Consider the following 16922-nt stretch of genomic DNA (forward strand, 5'->3'; position numbering starts at 1 on the left):
CCCTCTCTGCACTGCACGTCACATACTATCAAACAGCTACTAGGTTGTAATTCATAGATTCTAATATTTTTATTCATATTGCAATATCGTATGAACTGCATTGATTACCAGTGTTGCTGCTAATTTAACTGGAGCAAAAATATTCACTCTTACACGTTTGTTTCCCCCCAAATATTTTTTATATATTTGTGTCAAACATACATAACAATTATGGCTTTTAACAAAATGAAATACAAAATTCAAACAGGAATAAAATACAATATAGTAAAATAAAAATAGCCAGGGGTTTTCACACAGCTTGTATTTGTCAGTGATGTAAATATGATTCATACAATTTTAATTTTTCATCAGTCTTTGAAAAAGAAACAAACTCGACATTCAGTTTCACCTTCCCAACTTTCCATTGGTCGTGTTTACGCTATGGTCTCATTCCAGTAGATGGCAGTCATGTAAGCGTGAGCATGCAAATAAGAGATTAGAGGTGCGGTTCTGGCAGAAGGACGCATTCTGTTTGCACTCTTGTAGTCCATATTCTCGTCCTACTTGCTCCAATCAGCTTGTGTTTGTGGTGACGGCAGGCCGGACGGACGGACGGACGAACCGGGGGATCTTTAGTGCCAGGCCAGCTGCTTCGAAACTTGCCCAACAGCGGCCTACTTTCTAGCTAACTACTTGCGCACTGCGGTAAGTCTTTGCGCATGTTATGTAATTGTCAACCCGTGCAGGGCTGGAGAACTATTAGCGAAAAGAAAAGGAAAGGAAAGGTTGGTCCGGTTAGACGGGCAAGGTTGGTTGTGCCCTTGCCAGTAAGATGGTTAGCTTCGTGTTAGCCATTAGCCTACTGTATTAGCTGGTTTCGGATTAATGTCGCTCTTGTAGTCTTGGGGTTTCAATTAAAATTGCTGATAATGTATGTTTAAAAATATTGCAAATATGAACTTGACGTGTTTTTTTCGCAATTTATTTCAGCCAACAAAAAGTGACAAACATCACGTTACACTATAGTTATTACGCGTCAAGGAATAACTTGTACAGATGACAGTTTGCTGTTGTAAAGGCTTGAAGGCTTATTGGATTTTGCAAACAAAACAAATAAACTTTGTGGATCGTCTTTCAGCGCTTGGGGTGCGGCAGCGTTTTGCCACCCAGGAAGCATTTGGTGCTTGTGGGCGTGTCACTCAAAACTTAACCGGCCACGCCAAGTTCCATATTGTGTTTTACAAGCAAGCGGCAGTCCGATTTATTGTTATTTTTTCTAGATAATTTTCCCCGTAATATTGGCAATACTGAGTTTGGCTTAAGACAGTTTGTAGTTTATTCAAACGACATATTGGAAGTTTAGTTTTTTCTAAACATGAGCTGTCTTTCCTGATAGTCATTCTGGAAATGACGTCATTCCTGTCAGTAGCGTAGAATTGTGAATGAATGACTTGCTTTGGAAGGAGAACGATTAAAGGCAAGGAACAAGAGTCTGCACCTTCATCAGTGATTGTCTCTGGAAATAGTGCTAGTGCTGGATTTTTGAATAATCTGTCCATTTTTGAAATTCACAGCTGACTAAAGATGTCATTTGCCAGTAAATTCATTGGTGGCCTAATTAATGTCATCGGGTAAGATACTACACAATCATCTAATAGCAAAGCACAGTGTGTCTTTTTTGAACTTATCATTTGAATTGTGCTTTTTGCAGCAACATCGACCCGGCCGTGTTCATGCCCTCGGATCCTGTGAGTGACAGGCGTTTCCTATTTAGCTCAATGTGTGCACGATTAACTCGAGACTAATGCTAATGTTTGCAATGTTCTCAAAGCCTCCACCTCGCAGACCTGTCGCGTACGCCGAGCAGCATGAGAGCGATGAGGAGAAACAGTTCCGCAGAGTCTTCCAGCAACTGGCCGGAGATGTGAGTGGATTGCCCAACTTTGTTTCATTGTTGAAACTGTCTCGTTGTCTACTGCATACTTGGTTCCCCCCCCCCCCATCTTCTGACCTTGATTGTTCTAACTTCATTTTTTTTTTTTACATTACATTTGATTGCATGGCTGCACTTTAAGTTCTCCTTTTTGAATTCTCACAGGACATGGAAGTGAGTCCCGCTGAACTCATGAACATCCTCAACAAAATTATTGGAAAACGTAAATTCATCTAATCTTAATCTAGCACGCGATATTATATTGCAGAAAGAAAAAAACCCTTGTGTGTGTGTTTCAGATGGAGATCTGAAGACGGATGGTTTCAGTATTGAGTCTTGCAGAAGCATGGTGGCAGTCATGGACGTATCCTTCCTTTCTTTTTTTTAGGGCTTTATCTGATGTTTCACAGGTGGCGCAAAAGCTTTTGAAAGATAAGTCACACTAAGTGCCATGTGAACTGGGTGTGTATGCTGAGTAAATTGGACTGAAATACACCTTGGGCAAATATGACATAGTTGATGACCTTAATGATGTTCCAGAGTGACAGCACTGGAAAACTCGGCTTCCATGAATTCAAATACTTGTGGAACAACATCAAGAAATGGCAGGCAAGTATCGCGAACAGCGCATTTATTCTACATGGGTGTTTCCTTTCTTTGCCGTTGCATTCCTGTGGTCACTGTTAATCCTTACCAGTGAGTCACAGAAAAAAAAAAAAGGATTGTGGAACAATGGCAACACAGTCAAAGTATTTTTGGAATTACACTGCAATCAAGTAACACATCTTTATGCCGTTTCAGTTTTAAATTTGGCAAGTTGATTTACAAGATTGCATTTTGAATGCATGTTTGAATGCATGTACGTATGCTCTTGTTGTTTAGGGAGTGTACAAGTCCTACGATACAGATGGCTCTGGGGTTATTGGGGCGGATGAATTGCCCAATGCTTTCAAAGCTGCTGGTGAGTTTTTGCCTGTGGGGAGCCATTATGCATTAAAGTTGTGTTGATTTTTTTCACATTATTATTATTTTATTATTTGAATTTAATTAATTGCATTTTGGGACGTGAATAAAATAGAAAATGAAAGTAGAATTTGATGGACTTAATATGGACTGTTGAAATGGTCTTGTGCAGGCTTTCCTCTGAGTGATCAGCTCTTCCAGATGATCATTCGCAGGTATAGCGACGAGAGCGGCAACTTGGATTTTGACAACTACATTGGCTGTCTTGTAAGGCTGGACGCCATGTGCCGTAAGTTTCAAAGAAATCGGCTTTTACATTGCGATGTTTCGGCGCTCGCGCTAAAATGTACCTTTTTGTTTAGGCGCCTTTAAAACGCTGGATAAGGACAACAACGGGACAATCAAAGTCAACGTTCAGGAGGTAATCCCATCTCACTGAGAACTCAGTCATTGGATGAAATCTCACATTTTCTCTACGCGTGTGTCTTTTCCAGTGGCTTCAGTTGACCATGTATTCTTGAGCCGAGGAGAGTCCTACTTTGTTTACATGGTCTGTAGCTATATATATCAGCATCTTCCAGCAACTTCCCATTTTATTCAGCCCACTCACTGTCTGCAAATGTTAATTTTAAAGCAGTCATCTGACTGTTACCGTATTGTTGAATGTGCCATATTACTTGTAAAGCAGATATGAATGCTGTGTCAATCAAAGAAGCACAAACCTTCACTGACAATGGTCACACCGCTGAAGAGAAAGCTGTTAGCCAGCATGATAAATTGCATGTTGAGCTTAAGTCGTTAGGTTTGCTACTTGACATTTGCTTTTTGACTGTACTCGAGTCCGAATGAAATGTGAAGCGTTAAATCCAAATTATAGACCACATAAAATGTGAAATAGTTTGGCTGAATGAAAAACATTTCAGTTGACAAAAACATTGAAATTGTCAGGATCAATTTTAAAGGGCAAACCTCTCTCCTCCAAAACAGCCATAAAGATGTTTAGTTGTTTGCCTTTTAATTCAAATTTTATTTTGCATTACATCAACTACGTTGTTTTAAGTCTAGCCTGCAAATGTTGGCTAAGTCTTGTAATCAATTAATTTTATATACATATATAAAAAAAAGTGGAAATCTGAAATGTTACCTTCTCTTGTCCTCTCCTGATGGCATGTTTTAACATAGAGACATTATTTTGGTTTACAGGCTGATAGCTGTTTTTGTCATTTGATGTCATTTTATGTTCCATATTAGTGCCACCTGTCTTTTTACATTTACCAACTTCACAATCTGGGAATATGCCTGAACCAGCATAATGTGTGAATGAATACACAATACAGATGTGTATGCTACTAATGCATGCAGCCAATAATTGAGGTGCCTTTTCAAAGTTTTTCTCATTGTAGTTATAACCACTTCTCGTTGAAATAGACACGTGTGCTGTATTGGAAATAAAGGTGTGATCAATGTGTCTTGATTTGAATTGAATTGATCAACTTCTTAAATTACCGACACTTAATTGAGACATGCCTTTTCATCATAAACAATATTACATTTAATAAAAAATCTAATTTATACAGTTCTCGCTCTCTCGGAAGTGATTCTCCTTCAAAATAAGAGCTCTTTTACAATCAGAAAAATGTCATCAAAAGGCAAGCAAACAAAAAATGTAAATGTCTACTATTTTGGACACATCTATGGGAATATGGGTTGTGTAATACAAATGAAAAGTTTTTTTTTATTTGTCTTCTGATTTGTGGGGCATTGAAGCATGATTGCGCTTTTCAGTAAGGCTACCTGCCCTGAACTGGTCACCGGACATAGTTTGAATGGGAGTCTTCCCGCTAGCTTTATTTTAGCTAGCTTGTTGATAAGGGCTCTAAATGCTTCAAGAGCAAATGTAAATTTTTGGACTCGGGTGAGTTGATCTTTTTCCAGTTGCGGTTTGGAAGTTGACCTGCCCTCCAATAGCCAGCATGTGCGACTACTGCGCTTTTTATTTTGTTAGCTTAGGACTAGCATTAGCCTTGGCTGCAAAGAAAGCATAGCTGAGCTTGAATAGCATCAGTGCTGCCATAAAACAACTTCTATCGAATTAAGTGCAGGTATTCTATGTTAATGCCGTATATGCAATCAAGACGTACACTAGCAGTTCATCTACTGCACGAGGTGAGAATAAAAACAGTGCATTATTAGCTGCGAACCTGAGTCAACGTTAGCTTTAGCAATCAATGCTTTGGAGAACTAGCCGAGCTGAAATAATGCAAAAATAATGCAAACGTTACCAACTCTTAGGTATATACGCCAGTTTTTGTCTGATCTATGCATATCCGTGTCTAAAGTTTATTCATGCGTGAGGTCACGCGAATGAGTACTGTATTCCTTTATTTATGCCAGGCTGTCGCAAGTTGTTCTTTGGATCTCCGAGAGCAAGGTTACGATGCACTTCATACTTTATGTAATTTAAACATGATGTTAAATGCGGGTAAAATAGACCAAAGTAGTCAATGCTGCTCATCTGGAGCGCGTGTAGGTTTATTCTCACCTTGTGCTAAAATAGCACGAAATGTTACCCTTGTGGTTCACTTCTTGTATTTTGAGTCACAATGTAAAAAATCCAATGTCATTCTCAACCCTTTGGCAGACTCATCTGGAAGTTGGAGCTGAGAGTCAATTACAAAGCAGCTGAAGAACCACTGACGCTGTTTTGTGGAGGATGTCTTCAACGTTACTCTTCAACCAAGACAGTGTCATACGCTTCAAGAAAAGGAAAGCACGTTTCACATTCAGTGAGGTCCACATACTTTTAGATGAAGTGAGGAAACATCGCTCTGTGATTGTGGGTATGTCTCAAAATGCTCATGCTAAGCTGGTCCGTTTAATAGCTGGACCAATGTTCTCGTGACAACAATACCAACATTTTTCAGGAAAATTCAACCGTGGCGTGCCAACAGACGTGAAGAAGCGCACATGGGCTGAAATTGCAGCTCGTGTCAATGAGATCGGCGAGTGTCAGCGAGAGGTCATTGAGGTCATTAAGAAATGGTCCGACCTGAAGTGCGACACCAAGCGGAAAGTTGCTGCCATGCGGTCAGGCAAGGTGCCAAACCGGGGCATCAACTCGCGTCTCTCTAAAGATCTTAACCAAACCGAGAAAGTCGTGCTCCAGATTCTGGAGATGGATCAGGAAGATCAGATCAACAGTGACTTAGGCCCTCTTTGCGATGACGACGACGTTGAAGAAATGGACGAGGACGACATGGTTGGCATGCAGAGTTCGCCGAACGGTGCTGACGAATCACCTCGCCCTCCGGCAATGTCCCAATCTTCAGGTGGATTTGCACAGTCAGGTAGCAAAGAGGATCCAACTACTGCTTTGATGACTGTTCATCTTCTTGTCATATTTTTGCTTCATTTCATTTTTCAGGGGACTCATCGCATACTGCCTTTGACGTGCAGTTTGAAATACCGGTATCAGAAGGTGAGTTGTCGTCAATGGGATCCCTTTTAAAAGACACACCTTCACCTATGTCTGCTTGTGCCTCCCCCCCAGACTGGGATGATGACTCCAAAAACGACACGCTTCCTTCAAATTTACCAAATAAACTAAGAGGGGATCACCAAGGAAAGAATGGCCTCCATAAACAAGAACAAGCTCATACTTCCTCTCGCGTTTCAACCTTGACAGCCTCAATTCCGTTCAGCGGTCTGCCCAGCGCAAACGTGAGGGAAAGCATGCTACAAAATGCTTCGGCCAGCCTCCAGGAGCAGCATGCCACCAACGTCCTGCTGGAAACGGTTTCCCGCTCGCTGGAGCTTCTGTCCGAGTCGGTGCAGCAGCTTGCGGAAACGCAGCAGGAATTTGTGCGCGAGTCCCTGCAGCTCCAACGAGAAACTGTCCAGGTGCTTCGAGACTTTACGGGCAGCACCATCACGCTCATGCACGATAAGCTCAACGGACGGCCAGCGTTATAGCATTAAGTTGCCGGATTTGACCCAAGACTTGGCCACGTAACGCTTCAATTTCCTTTGGATTTTACACTGGTTACTGTATTTATGACAGTACTTGACTGATATTCCATTGTGGCTAGAGACGGTACACCGTGCAGAAATATTAGGCAAGTGCGTATTTTGACTACCATCATAGTTTCCAACGCCGTGCTGTATAAGCTTGAATGCATTTGTATTATGTATGAGGGATGCTGGGGCACCCCGCAGTGTTCATCATTATTAGGCAACTTGTTTTAAATGGGGCATAAAAGACACAACTGTTTTTAAAAAGAAGATTGATCACATCTTTTTTTTTCATGTTAGTCAATTTTGACTTATTTATTATTCTCACTTTAGCAAATGAAAATAAACAAGTGAGATGGGAACATTTCCATTTTTACTTGAGTTGCATCCTAATTCTACACACTAATAGTTGCCTAATAATGGTGCACACATAGAAAAAGAAAGCCAGATCCTCACTTTTACTCTCTTAAATATTCAAGTTTAACATTTCTAAAAAAATAATTATTGACTGTAGTTGTTTTAAAACAAAATCCTCCAAAATACAGTTTGCCTCCTAATTCTGCACACACTGTATTGTTAGAAAGCCTGTCTGAGCGGTCGAATTGGACTGTTTTTGTGGGTTTGTTTTCTTGCTACTGAAAGTGATACTTCTGTCATTGCATTGAAAAGAATGTACCGCTTTTGAAAGCATTGCTTTGGTTTTATTGCTGAAATTCGAGAGTGGGACATTGAATTTGAAACGTGTCAAATTCAGTGCGTTGTGTCCATAAGTGTTCCCTTGCGTGTGTGTAGAGAGTATCACGAGTACTGTAACCTTGAGTAGTTTTTAGCACCTGACCATTATATGGTCCATATATCTTAAAGCTATACTTTACTTTTTATTTTTACATTCTTTACTGCATTATATATTAGAACTTCCGTGAAAGAAATTTTTCCATTCAGATGTTCAATAAACTATCTGTAAATATTTTGGGCTCCCCCCCATCACTTAAAATGTTGGCACCACACATGCTATGGAAAATCTTTTTTTGCTTTTATATTCATTTGATCGTGCACTTGGAGTCTTCAAGATTGTAGAAAAGTGTTATCTATCCATCTATATAGAGATACTTTTATAATCTGTTTGAGGGATATTTTTACTGCGTTCAGTTTGATCTAATATTTGCTATGAGTTTTTATCGTTTATGTCCCAGTCTCTATCAATCAAGGTAGTAATGGGTGCAGCCAAACGGTTTCGCCAATCCGCCATCTTTATTGCCCGGAAAGACTTTTGTAGTCCAATTATCGCAACGATGGCGAACTGGTGGATTTGCCGTTCGATTCATTGAGCGTCCACTTCCTTCGACCTCTGGAAACGACGGTCATGAGGTAGGCTTGAGATGACACAAAATAATAGTGTATTTCACTTTCATATTATTGCGTGTCTATGATGCCCTCGTTTTCCTAGCATTGGCATCAGTCTTTCTGCAGATTTTAGAGCTGTGCACTCTATGTTTTCACTTCTTTTTGAGGATTTGTATCAGATGAATTGCATCGAAGGTGTTGGTTTATTCTTGGGGAACAATGATGTGTTAAATGCATTAGTAAAATAAACTTGCCTGCGTCCAGTAATACATCGCACTAGCTATGTCCACTAGAGGGCGCTGTGGTAGTTAGTAAAAGCTGCCAACGGATGAAGAGAGCACAGTCACTCAAATGAACATGTAGTTAGTTCTCAGCATACCACATCATTGTTTCAACAATTTGATATGCTCATGAATGCCAGCTCTTGTTAAAATAGGGCGATCAAGCCTTCAAGACACTTTCCGGTTGCACCACGTGTCAGGAGTCCAAAGGAAAACAAAAGGACCAGCTGTAGTCTGCCCAGGAGGATTGTTATTATCTTTAGTAGGTCAGCACAATCATTTTAAAGCAATTATGCTACTGAATGTAAACTTTGTTTTTCAATGATTCATGGTGAAGGTTGAAGTATAATTTTGCATGTGCTGATTGGAGCAGGTGGATGCATTTTTGAAATGTTTGTTTTTACATTAAGACAGTAGGAACTTGTGTTCCCATGAAAGTTTAAGTAGAAGCCTCAATGCTTTGAAATGCACAGTCTGCAATATATTTCATGCTTTCAGTTGTGGCAAAAATAAAGTGGTAGTTCCATTTGAAAGTTGCCTCCTCTGGTTAAACAGTTGCTCGAACTGTGTGCTGCACTTGAATAGAAGTTCAACATTGTAGTGAAGCTTCCTGCATAGCTGGAAGGCATTGGGTAGCCAGCTCGTGTCTCGCTGGGTGGGGTCCTGAACAGGCAGCTGTATTCTTTTTCCATCTTCTTTTGCATTAGCTCGTTAGGGTATCCGAGAACACTGGACTTAAGCCTCACTGAAAAGCTATTATTCTCTCTGAGTGTCTGTAAAAGTGCATTGGACTGAATTGTAAGTTGTTTCCTCTCTACAAAATAACCCTTTAAAAAAACACACATCAACATCAACTTGTAATTTTTATTTTATTTTAAACATATCTTTTAAACAGTCCAAATACTGATATTTTACATATTGTAATTCTTTTTTACTTGATTGTTCCTATCAAGCTGCTTTAATGTAGCATCCCTTGAAAATAAAAATGAAAAAATACATCTTACCCCCCAAAAAAGAGTGCCACAGCAAATTATTTTGCTTACAGTTCCCTAAAGTTGAAAGAACTTGTTGACATCTGGCAAAAAGAGTGATGGATTTAGAGGGGCCCAGTATAAATGGCCAAAATGTATATATCGATCTATCCTTCTGCAAGTCCCCCCCCCCTTCCTTTCCATTGCCACAGTTGACCAGTGTGACCTTTCCTTGTCTTCAGCTATTATGCCTGTTGTTTGCATGCCTTCCATCCTCCCAGCTCCTCCTTTCATCCCCCATCTGCTGCAGAAGCTGAGTCTGGCTTGGGGACCAGCAAAGGTGGGACTGAGACGTGCGTGCGTGCGTGCGTGCGAGGGGGGAGGTGGCCTTGTCTCAAATGGTACATCTGCTGCTTATAGTCAAACAGTTCACTTCCACGAGCCACGGTTGGATTAGGAAGGGGCAGTAACTCTGATGATATACAGCCGGCCGGCCGGTCGGCTTAGCTTTTCTAGGGTTGCCATGATCTATTTTTTCCTTTAGCAACTGTTCATTTAAAAAAACATTTAATCAAAGCTTTCTTACCCATGACATCATGCTTACAAAGAAAAATGATGAAAGTCAATTAGTAGGTAATACCATTGAAATGCCACAAACTATAAAGTCCCGCCGAATCAAACCATCCAAACAATAAACCAAAATTGAGTGAGAAGACCACTCCACTTGTTTCCGACCGGGAATCTCTTAAAACAGTGTCTGGCTCCCGGCGAATCTTTTCTCCACGACACCGTTACCCTGAACCAAAAGGAGAATTGAAGTCAAACATGCACATAGCACGCTCATAGAACTTGAAACAAAATACCATAACAAACAGCAATCAGATTTGAACTTGTTTTTCTTCTGGGTGGTACTTAGTTTGAGGTCAGTAACCTTCTGAGGTCAGTGCCCTTATCTCCTTCGTGAGCTGGCCTATCTGAGTTTGGAGGACAGCTTTCTTGTTTGTGAGGGTGTCTGTCTCAGTGATGAGGGTGTTTAGCTCCACCTCAAGATTGTTTTTCTCTGCAGTCAGAAAAGAGATGTTGGCCTCCAACTGAACAAAAAAAAAAAAAAAAATCAGTCACACACTTTTGTTTCTTTTTTCAAAGTCACACATTTATGTCCCAGCTGGCTTGTGTCACTTTGACTGGCACGTTGTCAGTCGCTCGCTGATGTGGGCAATTTCATCAATCACCTAATGCCTCTTTGCTGTGTGTTTACTGCAATGTGATATCGGCGGAGTCCCAAAAATTGGAAATATCGAGGAAAAAAAGATTTGGTTAGGCAATAGTTAGTGTGTTTCTACTGTATTGCATGTGTGTTTGTTCCATAAAATCCTTCCTTCATTCTTTCCTGCTTTGTATGACAGTTTTGAGACGTTTATCTAAAGATGCAAGCCATGAGCACACCGCCGAGCAACTATTGTCGACGCATCAGACACAAAGCGAGGACGGTGGATGCGGGCGGCCACAGCAGGCTGACTTTTCCCTGGAGAGCCTGCCCGCGCGGCTCAGGTTTGCTGCAACTCCCTCCCCCTTTTCCTTCCCGGGACCTTAGGGAGAAGGTTTTCAAGCTGCTCCACGAGGCAGATGCTGGCCTCTCTAATGGGAGGTCCGTCGGGGAGGGTGTCATGACTCTTCTCCGGTTCCCATGCCCCATGGCACGCTCATGTCACACTCCTCGCGAGTAATACATATGCGCACAGAGCGGCTGCATTGTCCATCTGCTCAGCTGACACAAAGACACCCCCAAAAGATACGCATCAGGCACTGTTGATCCACCAAGCACCTCATATAAAACTTTCTCTCACACATGTTGTAAATGTAGAATTAGTTCATTCCCTGCCATAGTTACAATTTTGCCAAAGAAGAAGTCAATCATAAGACTGTGGTACAATCAACAGGTAGGAACTAGGCGCACTTTCCTTAGTGGCGGCCATGTTAGTAGGGGCATTGGATTATTTTACATTACTGCAGCACATCAATGCTGATAGCACACACACAAAAAAAAAAAAAAAACATCCACAGACGGTAGGTATACTGCAACCTATGGAAGTGAGACGATAAAAACATCCTATTGGGAATAAACACAAAGACATCTTCTGATTTATTGTTCATGTTGTAAGGAAGTCGGTCAGCATACTTAGGCACGCGCCCGACCCCCCCTCATTAGAATATGAATAGGGCTGCCTTCACATTTCGCTTATCAAACGAGAGCGTACCCCAGCTGACTTCAGGCATGGGGCCAGGCTACAACCTGGACGCTCTGCAGGCCTTTGCTTGGCCTTTTTTCTGACATGTCATTTCATTAAAAATAAGTCAAATAGCAGCAGATTTATTGAGTAATCGCCCCCCCCCCCACCCCTCCACTCCACACACACACAGTCTCTCATGAGTTTCTAGCAATTAAGCCAGTATGAAGCAGCTTTATGGTATGTAAACAACACTTGAGGTGTTTTTAACCTCCAACGACAGGTGCAGCAACGGACGGCCAGCCCACCCTGAAAAATTGGATTTGATGAGAGTGTGTGTATGCGTTGGGGAGGGGTGTTGCGCGCGCGTGTGTGTGTTTTTTTTTTGGGGGGGGGGGCACGCTCTGGGAAGACAATAGCAGGGATGGCGCTGCACACGACCGACCATGTGCCGTTTATTATCATACAGCTGTTCACTTAAGAGCCAGACAAAGGCAATGTGATACAGGCACGCACGCGCGCACACACACACACGAACGCTTAAGGGCGTCTGAATAGCCTTTAGTCCTATCCAGGGACCCCCCTCCCCTCCACGCCCGCCTCCAACACACTTTTTGTCTCCCCCACACGCGTCAGAGCAATTATAAGATTCAGTGCTAAAGAAAAACAGTGGACCATATGTGCTATACTTTCTGCTATATATGTATATATATATATATATATAAAAGTAAATATAATAAATAAATAAATAGAATAAACTTTGCCTTTAACAGATGTTATGTTCGAGGCGATTTTTAGGTGTGTAATAGTTGGAAAAAAAATGCAGATAAACAAAAGTATTTTCGCATCCTGTTGTCCTGCAGGTATTTCTACGGTATTTCTTAACCCACCAAATCCATATCCCTCTAAAACGCACACACATTAGCTTCTTATCCATACAAGTGAGTTGGGTCCAGATGTATCTAAATCCCTGCAGGCAGACTTGCTCCCTCCCCTGAGGTCTCCTCCGACTCCACCCACCTCTTTGGCCGGGTATAAAAGCAATCATTACGCAGCAGCACCCAAAACAAAGTAGAGTGCAACGTGTAAAATAGGGTTAGCCACAAACGAGGAGAAAACGCAGAAGGGAGACTATCGTCTAGCGCCATTTATGTTTTGACGGACTTTATCTTTTTTCGGAGGTTTTTTTTTGTGTGTGGAATTACTGCCTGCATCCATATCAATTTGGAAAGCCCTAAAAAAGTCAGAGGAAATGGCACATGCACACCTGAGATACCTTTTGGGTTTGGCCTTGGTGCACGTTGTAAGTGGATTTTCATAACTTGAATGGTCTAAACCTCTTGTAGAATATATTTTTTTAAATATGATGCTGCTTTGTCATTTCAGGTGTTATGCTCCGGAGTGTTTGAGTTGAAAATCAACTCATTCCACACGGCGCAGCGAATTTGCAGACGGCATAGGGATTGCCACATATTTTTTCGAATTTGCCTCAAGCATCCGGAAGATGTGATCTCCGCAGAGCCTCCGTGCACGTTTGGGACCGGGCAAACCAATGTCATCAGGGCCGATCACACGTCCATCTCCAGTAGTGCTCCAATCAGGGTGCCTTTCCACTTCAAATGGCCGGTAAGCTCAACATCATGATGAAATGATTTCAATGGCGGCCATTGGATGGATATTTATTCATCCTGTATTTTCTAGGGGACATTTTCGTTGATTATTGAAGCGTGGAACGCAGAATCCCCAACTGAATACACAGGTAGGTGACATTGTTCTCCCACGTGACCTTCCCGTGATGGCAATATGTTTGAAATCAATTCAAACTTCATTTTGTCTGCAGATAACCAAAACAATCTAGTGAATCGCCTGGCCACCAGGAGGAGACTGGCCATCGGGGAGGACTGGTCCCAGGATGTGCACTTTGGAGAGCAGAGCGAGCTGCGATATTCCTACCACGTCTTCTGTGACGAATTCTACTTTGGAGACGGCTGCGCCGAGTATTGCAGGCCACGGGACGACACGCTGGGTCACTACACCTGTGATGAGGAGGGCAACCGCATCTGCTTGGAGGGATGGAAAGGAAACTACTGCTCTGAACGTAAGTCATAAAGTGTAACCCTAACTCACATGAAGCATGTGACAAAAATGACTGGCACCACTGAGAGAGAAAAAAAAAAAAAGCACTTGAGTTATACTACCCAAGGTGAAATTCAACTTTTCAGTTGTTCAAAGTCGATGAGTAGAACTGAGGCAAAAGTTTGTCCCTTCTGGCAAACAAATACATCACATTTGAGACCTGCCAAAGAGAAACTTGAGACTCTTCTTTTTATTGTAAAAGAGAATGGTGATATCCAGTAAAGGTGTGTTTTGTAAATTTTTGACCCATTGACCTCATGTTTTCTGGTACACAAAAAAGCCATTGCGGTTGTGATGACACAAAACATTTTCAAGGTGATCTGTTTGTATGTAGTAAGGAGATAAAAACAAAAAAACAAAGAAGAAAGCATCCCCAGGCAGCGTGCCTTGCCTGCCAGCTGCTCGGCTTAATACTTAACCAACATTGAAAGGGGGGCTGGGGTCAGACAGGGGGCGGACCCCTATATGTGTGCAGAAGATGTATGCAAAGGCGTGCCTATTGTAATCACCCCCCCCCCCCTCATCTCTCTTTCTTTTTTCCTCCCCCTAGCCATCTGCTCTGCGGACTGCAACGAGAGGCACGGCTACTGCGAGGCCCCAGGGGGCTGTAAATGTCGCATGGGTTGGCAGGGTCCCTCCTGCAGCGATTGCGTGCGCTACCCGGGCTGCCTCCACGGCACCTGCAGCCAGCCTTGGCAGTGCAACTGTCAGGAGGGTTGGGGGGGCCTCTTTTGTGACCAAGATCTTAACTACTGCACCAACCACAAGCCGTGCGCCCACGGTGCAACCTGCACCAACACTGGTCAGGGCAGCTACACTTGTACCTGCAGGCCTGGTTATGGGGGAACGAATTGTGAGCTGGAAACGAATGAGTGTGACAGCAACCCCTGCAAAAATGGAGGCAGCTGCAATGTAAGTTTCCCACAAAATGAGTGTATTTATTTGAACGAGAAGTCAAAATGCTTGATTTTAAATCAGTGTCTATGTTAGTAGACAAAAACAACAAAGTTGGAGCTTCTGCATTTTTGAATTTGAATACAAAGGGACAATGCAATTATTTGGCCACTTTTGAATGCTTTGGTTATTGTTGGGCAGGACCTGGAAAATGACTACTCGTGCACCTGCCCGCAAGGATTCTACGGCAAAAACTGTGAAATCATTGCAATGACGTGTGCGGATGGTCCCTGCTTCAATGGTGGGACGTGTGTGGAGACCATGACGGGGGGTTACACCTGCCGCTGCCCACCCAGTTACACTGGCTCCAACTGTGAAAAGAAGCTGGATCGCTGCAGCAACAGGCCCTGTTTAAACGGTAAGTTTGCGCCCCCTTGTGGGCGTATGAAAGTACTGGCGCTCCAATGATGCTTTCCTTGCTTAATTTGAATTGACTACTTCGACAGTTTGCTTATTTATTTAGCATTTGAGTCTGTGGTCTGCCTGATGCTGACCACGTGCTTTTCCCCTCTCAGGTGGCGAGTGTCTAGACCTGGGCCAGAGCGTTCTATGCCGCTGTCAGGCGGGCTTCACCGGTGCCAACTGCCAAGTCAACATGGACGACTGCGCCTCAAACCCTTGCCAGAATGCTGGGACCTGTCAAGATGGCGTGAATGACTACATTTGCTCCTGCACCTTGGGCTACACTGGCAAGAACTGCAGCGTGCGCTCAGACGCATGCGGCGAACGTCCTTGTCAGAACGGCGGCACTTGCTTCACTCACTTCACAGGGCCCGTATGCCAGTGCCCGAAAGGATTTATGGGTCCGAGTTGCGAGTTCACGCTCCAGCCCAGTTTCAAGCCGGCTCTGCGTCAAAGCTCGCGGCCCTCTTCGGCCACGCTGACCATCTCCTGCATTCTTGCCATCCTTGTGGTGGCTCTGGTGGCCGGTATTATCTTGCTGAGGAGGCGCAGGAGGCTGCAAGGAAGGAAGCAGCTCAGCGACACAGCAGTTTACAATGACCTGGAGACGGTGAACAACCTGGGAGGAAGCGAGAGAGACTCTTTCCTCAGCCCAAATGGTCTGTTCAAGATCAGCAACAGCACAGCCCGCCTCAGCTTTGCGCCCTGTTCGGAAGGAAGGTCAGGGTACAGACACAACCCTGTGGAGAGCGGCCTGGCCAGGGCGGAATTTATATGGAGGGATGAGGCAGGCCTTGGTTCACTTGCTGGGCTAAGGTGAACGCAAGAAAATGAATATTAGCACTTGTCGCTCCTCTGTCTTTGTGTACACCAGGAGCAAAATTGGCGAGTTGAAGAAAGCCGCTGTACAACAACCGACCAAACGACGGACTACTCGAATGAAGATAATTTACAAAAAGTATATCTCTTTGACATTTAAGACCCAAAGAAAAAAACTTATTATGATCCATCTTTCGTAGGACCTACAACTCAAACCAAATACACAAAGTTACAGTACCCAACTGCTGGAAAATTTGCCTCCAATGTATGACTTGGTTTCTGATTGTCTTTTGTTGTTTTTGTTTTGTTTTTTCTTTTGCTTTTCAATCTTCCTTTGCTCATTTTTTCCTTATTGTGCGCACCATCATTTTTATACTTTATTATTTATTTATTTGGAAAAACAATGTTTATGGCTTCACTTTGATTGTCACAGAAATATATTTATATGATCCTGAATGAAGACAAACATTCTTATTTTTGATCAGTTTCATGGGCGATGGAAGATAAAATGTCCCAAAGTTATTAATGGCAGGGATAGAGGGAGAAAGCGATCATCACTTGACTGTTAACTGATCACATTGCCCTGTCATGTGCCATTGTTTGTGTTCATGCCAAAGTGTGTGTGTGGTGTTGTGTTTTCATTATTATTTAAGTTGATCATCATGTGGATTTGTTGTGAAATAAAAACATGTTTGATGTAATGAAGTTGAGACACCTAGTTTACAAGTAGATACTCCTTGAATTTAGAAAAACAGATGATTCATGCCCTAATGATGCATTTAAAAAAATAAACGTTCATAGAGCCACCGATACATAATGGAAAAAAATTGATCAAATTGAACGGGGTAAAAAATATCCCCCAAACAGAATTTAAAAGTCGCTCTGCAGTACCTGGAGGGAT

At 42.6% G+C, this 16922-nt stretch overlaps 3 protein-coding genes across 7 annotated transcripts; all 3 read left to right on the forward strand.

Annotated features, from left to right (window-relative positions):
* The first annotated feature begins 450 nt into the window (after positions 1–450).
* On the forward strand, positions 451–4343 carry capns1a (calpain, small subunit 1 a). Its single transcript, XM_049741664.2, has 11 exons — positions 451–684; positions 1554–1610; positions 1691–1727; positions 1811–1903; positions 2078–2135; positions 2212–2276; positions 2453–2525; positions 2799–2873; positions 3048–3164; positions 3238–3296; positions 3370–4343. The coding sequence occupies exons 2-11, from the start codon at positions 1564–1566 to the stop codon at positions 3394–3396; spliced, it is 651 nt and encodes a 216-aa protein (XP_049597621.1). The 5' UTR covers positions 451–684; positions 1554–1563; the 3' UTR covers positions 3397–4343.
* A 129-nt stretch (positions 4344–4472) lies between these two features.
* zgc:153990 (uncharacterized protein LOC768125 homolog) lies at positions 4473–7853 on the forward strand. 5 transcript variants are annotated; one of them, XM_049741661.1, is made up of 5 exons: positions 4473–4541; positions 5517–5715; positions 5800–6222; positions 6300–6353; positions 6426–7853. In XM_049741661.1, exons 2-5 carry the CDS (start codon positions 5589–5591, stop codon positions 6845–6847), a joined length of 1026 nt encoding a protein of 341 aa, XP_049597618.1. In that variant the 5' UTR covers positions 4473–4541; positions 5517–5588; the 3' UTR covers positions 6848–7853. The 5 variants fall into 5 exon arrangements, with proteins under 5 accessions (XP_049597618.1, XP_049597614.1, XP_049597619.1 ...); XM_049741657.1 differs by lacking the exon at positions 4473–4541 and adding an exon at positions 4650–4790; XM_049741662.1 differs by lacking the exon at positions 4473–4541 and adding an exon at positions 4650–4790 and having other exon boundaries at positions 5800–6204.
* A 4907-nt stretch (positions 7854–12760) lies between these two features.
* Positions 12761–16722, forward strand: dlb (deltaB). The gene is made up of 7 exons (XM_049743030.2): positions 12761–13013; positions 13097–13336; positions 13412–13469; positions 13551–13808; positions 14397–14758; positions 14942–15158; positions 15316–16722. Exons 1-7 carry the CDS (start codon positions 12963–12965, stop codon positions 16020–16022), a joined length of 1893 nt encoding a protein of 630 aa, XP_049598987.1. The 5' UTR covers positions 12761–12962; the 3' UTR covers positions 16023–16722.
* Positions 16723–16922: the final 200 nt, after the last annotated feature.

Source organism: Syngnathus scovelli, chromosome 15 (genome assembly GCF_024217435.2).
Source record: "Syngnathus scovelli strain Florida chromosome 15, RoL_Ssco_1.2, whole genome shotgun sequence".
NCBI lineage: Eukaryota > Metazoa > Chordata > Actinopteri > Syngnathiformes > Syngnathidae > Syngnathus > Syngnathus scovelli.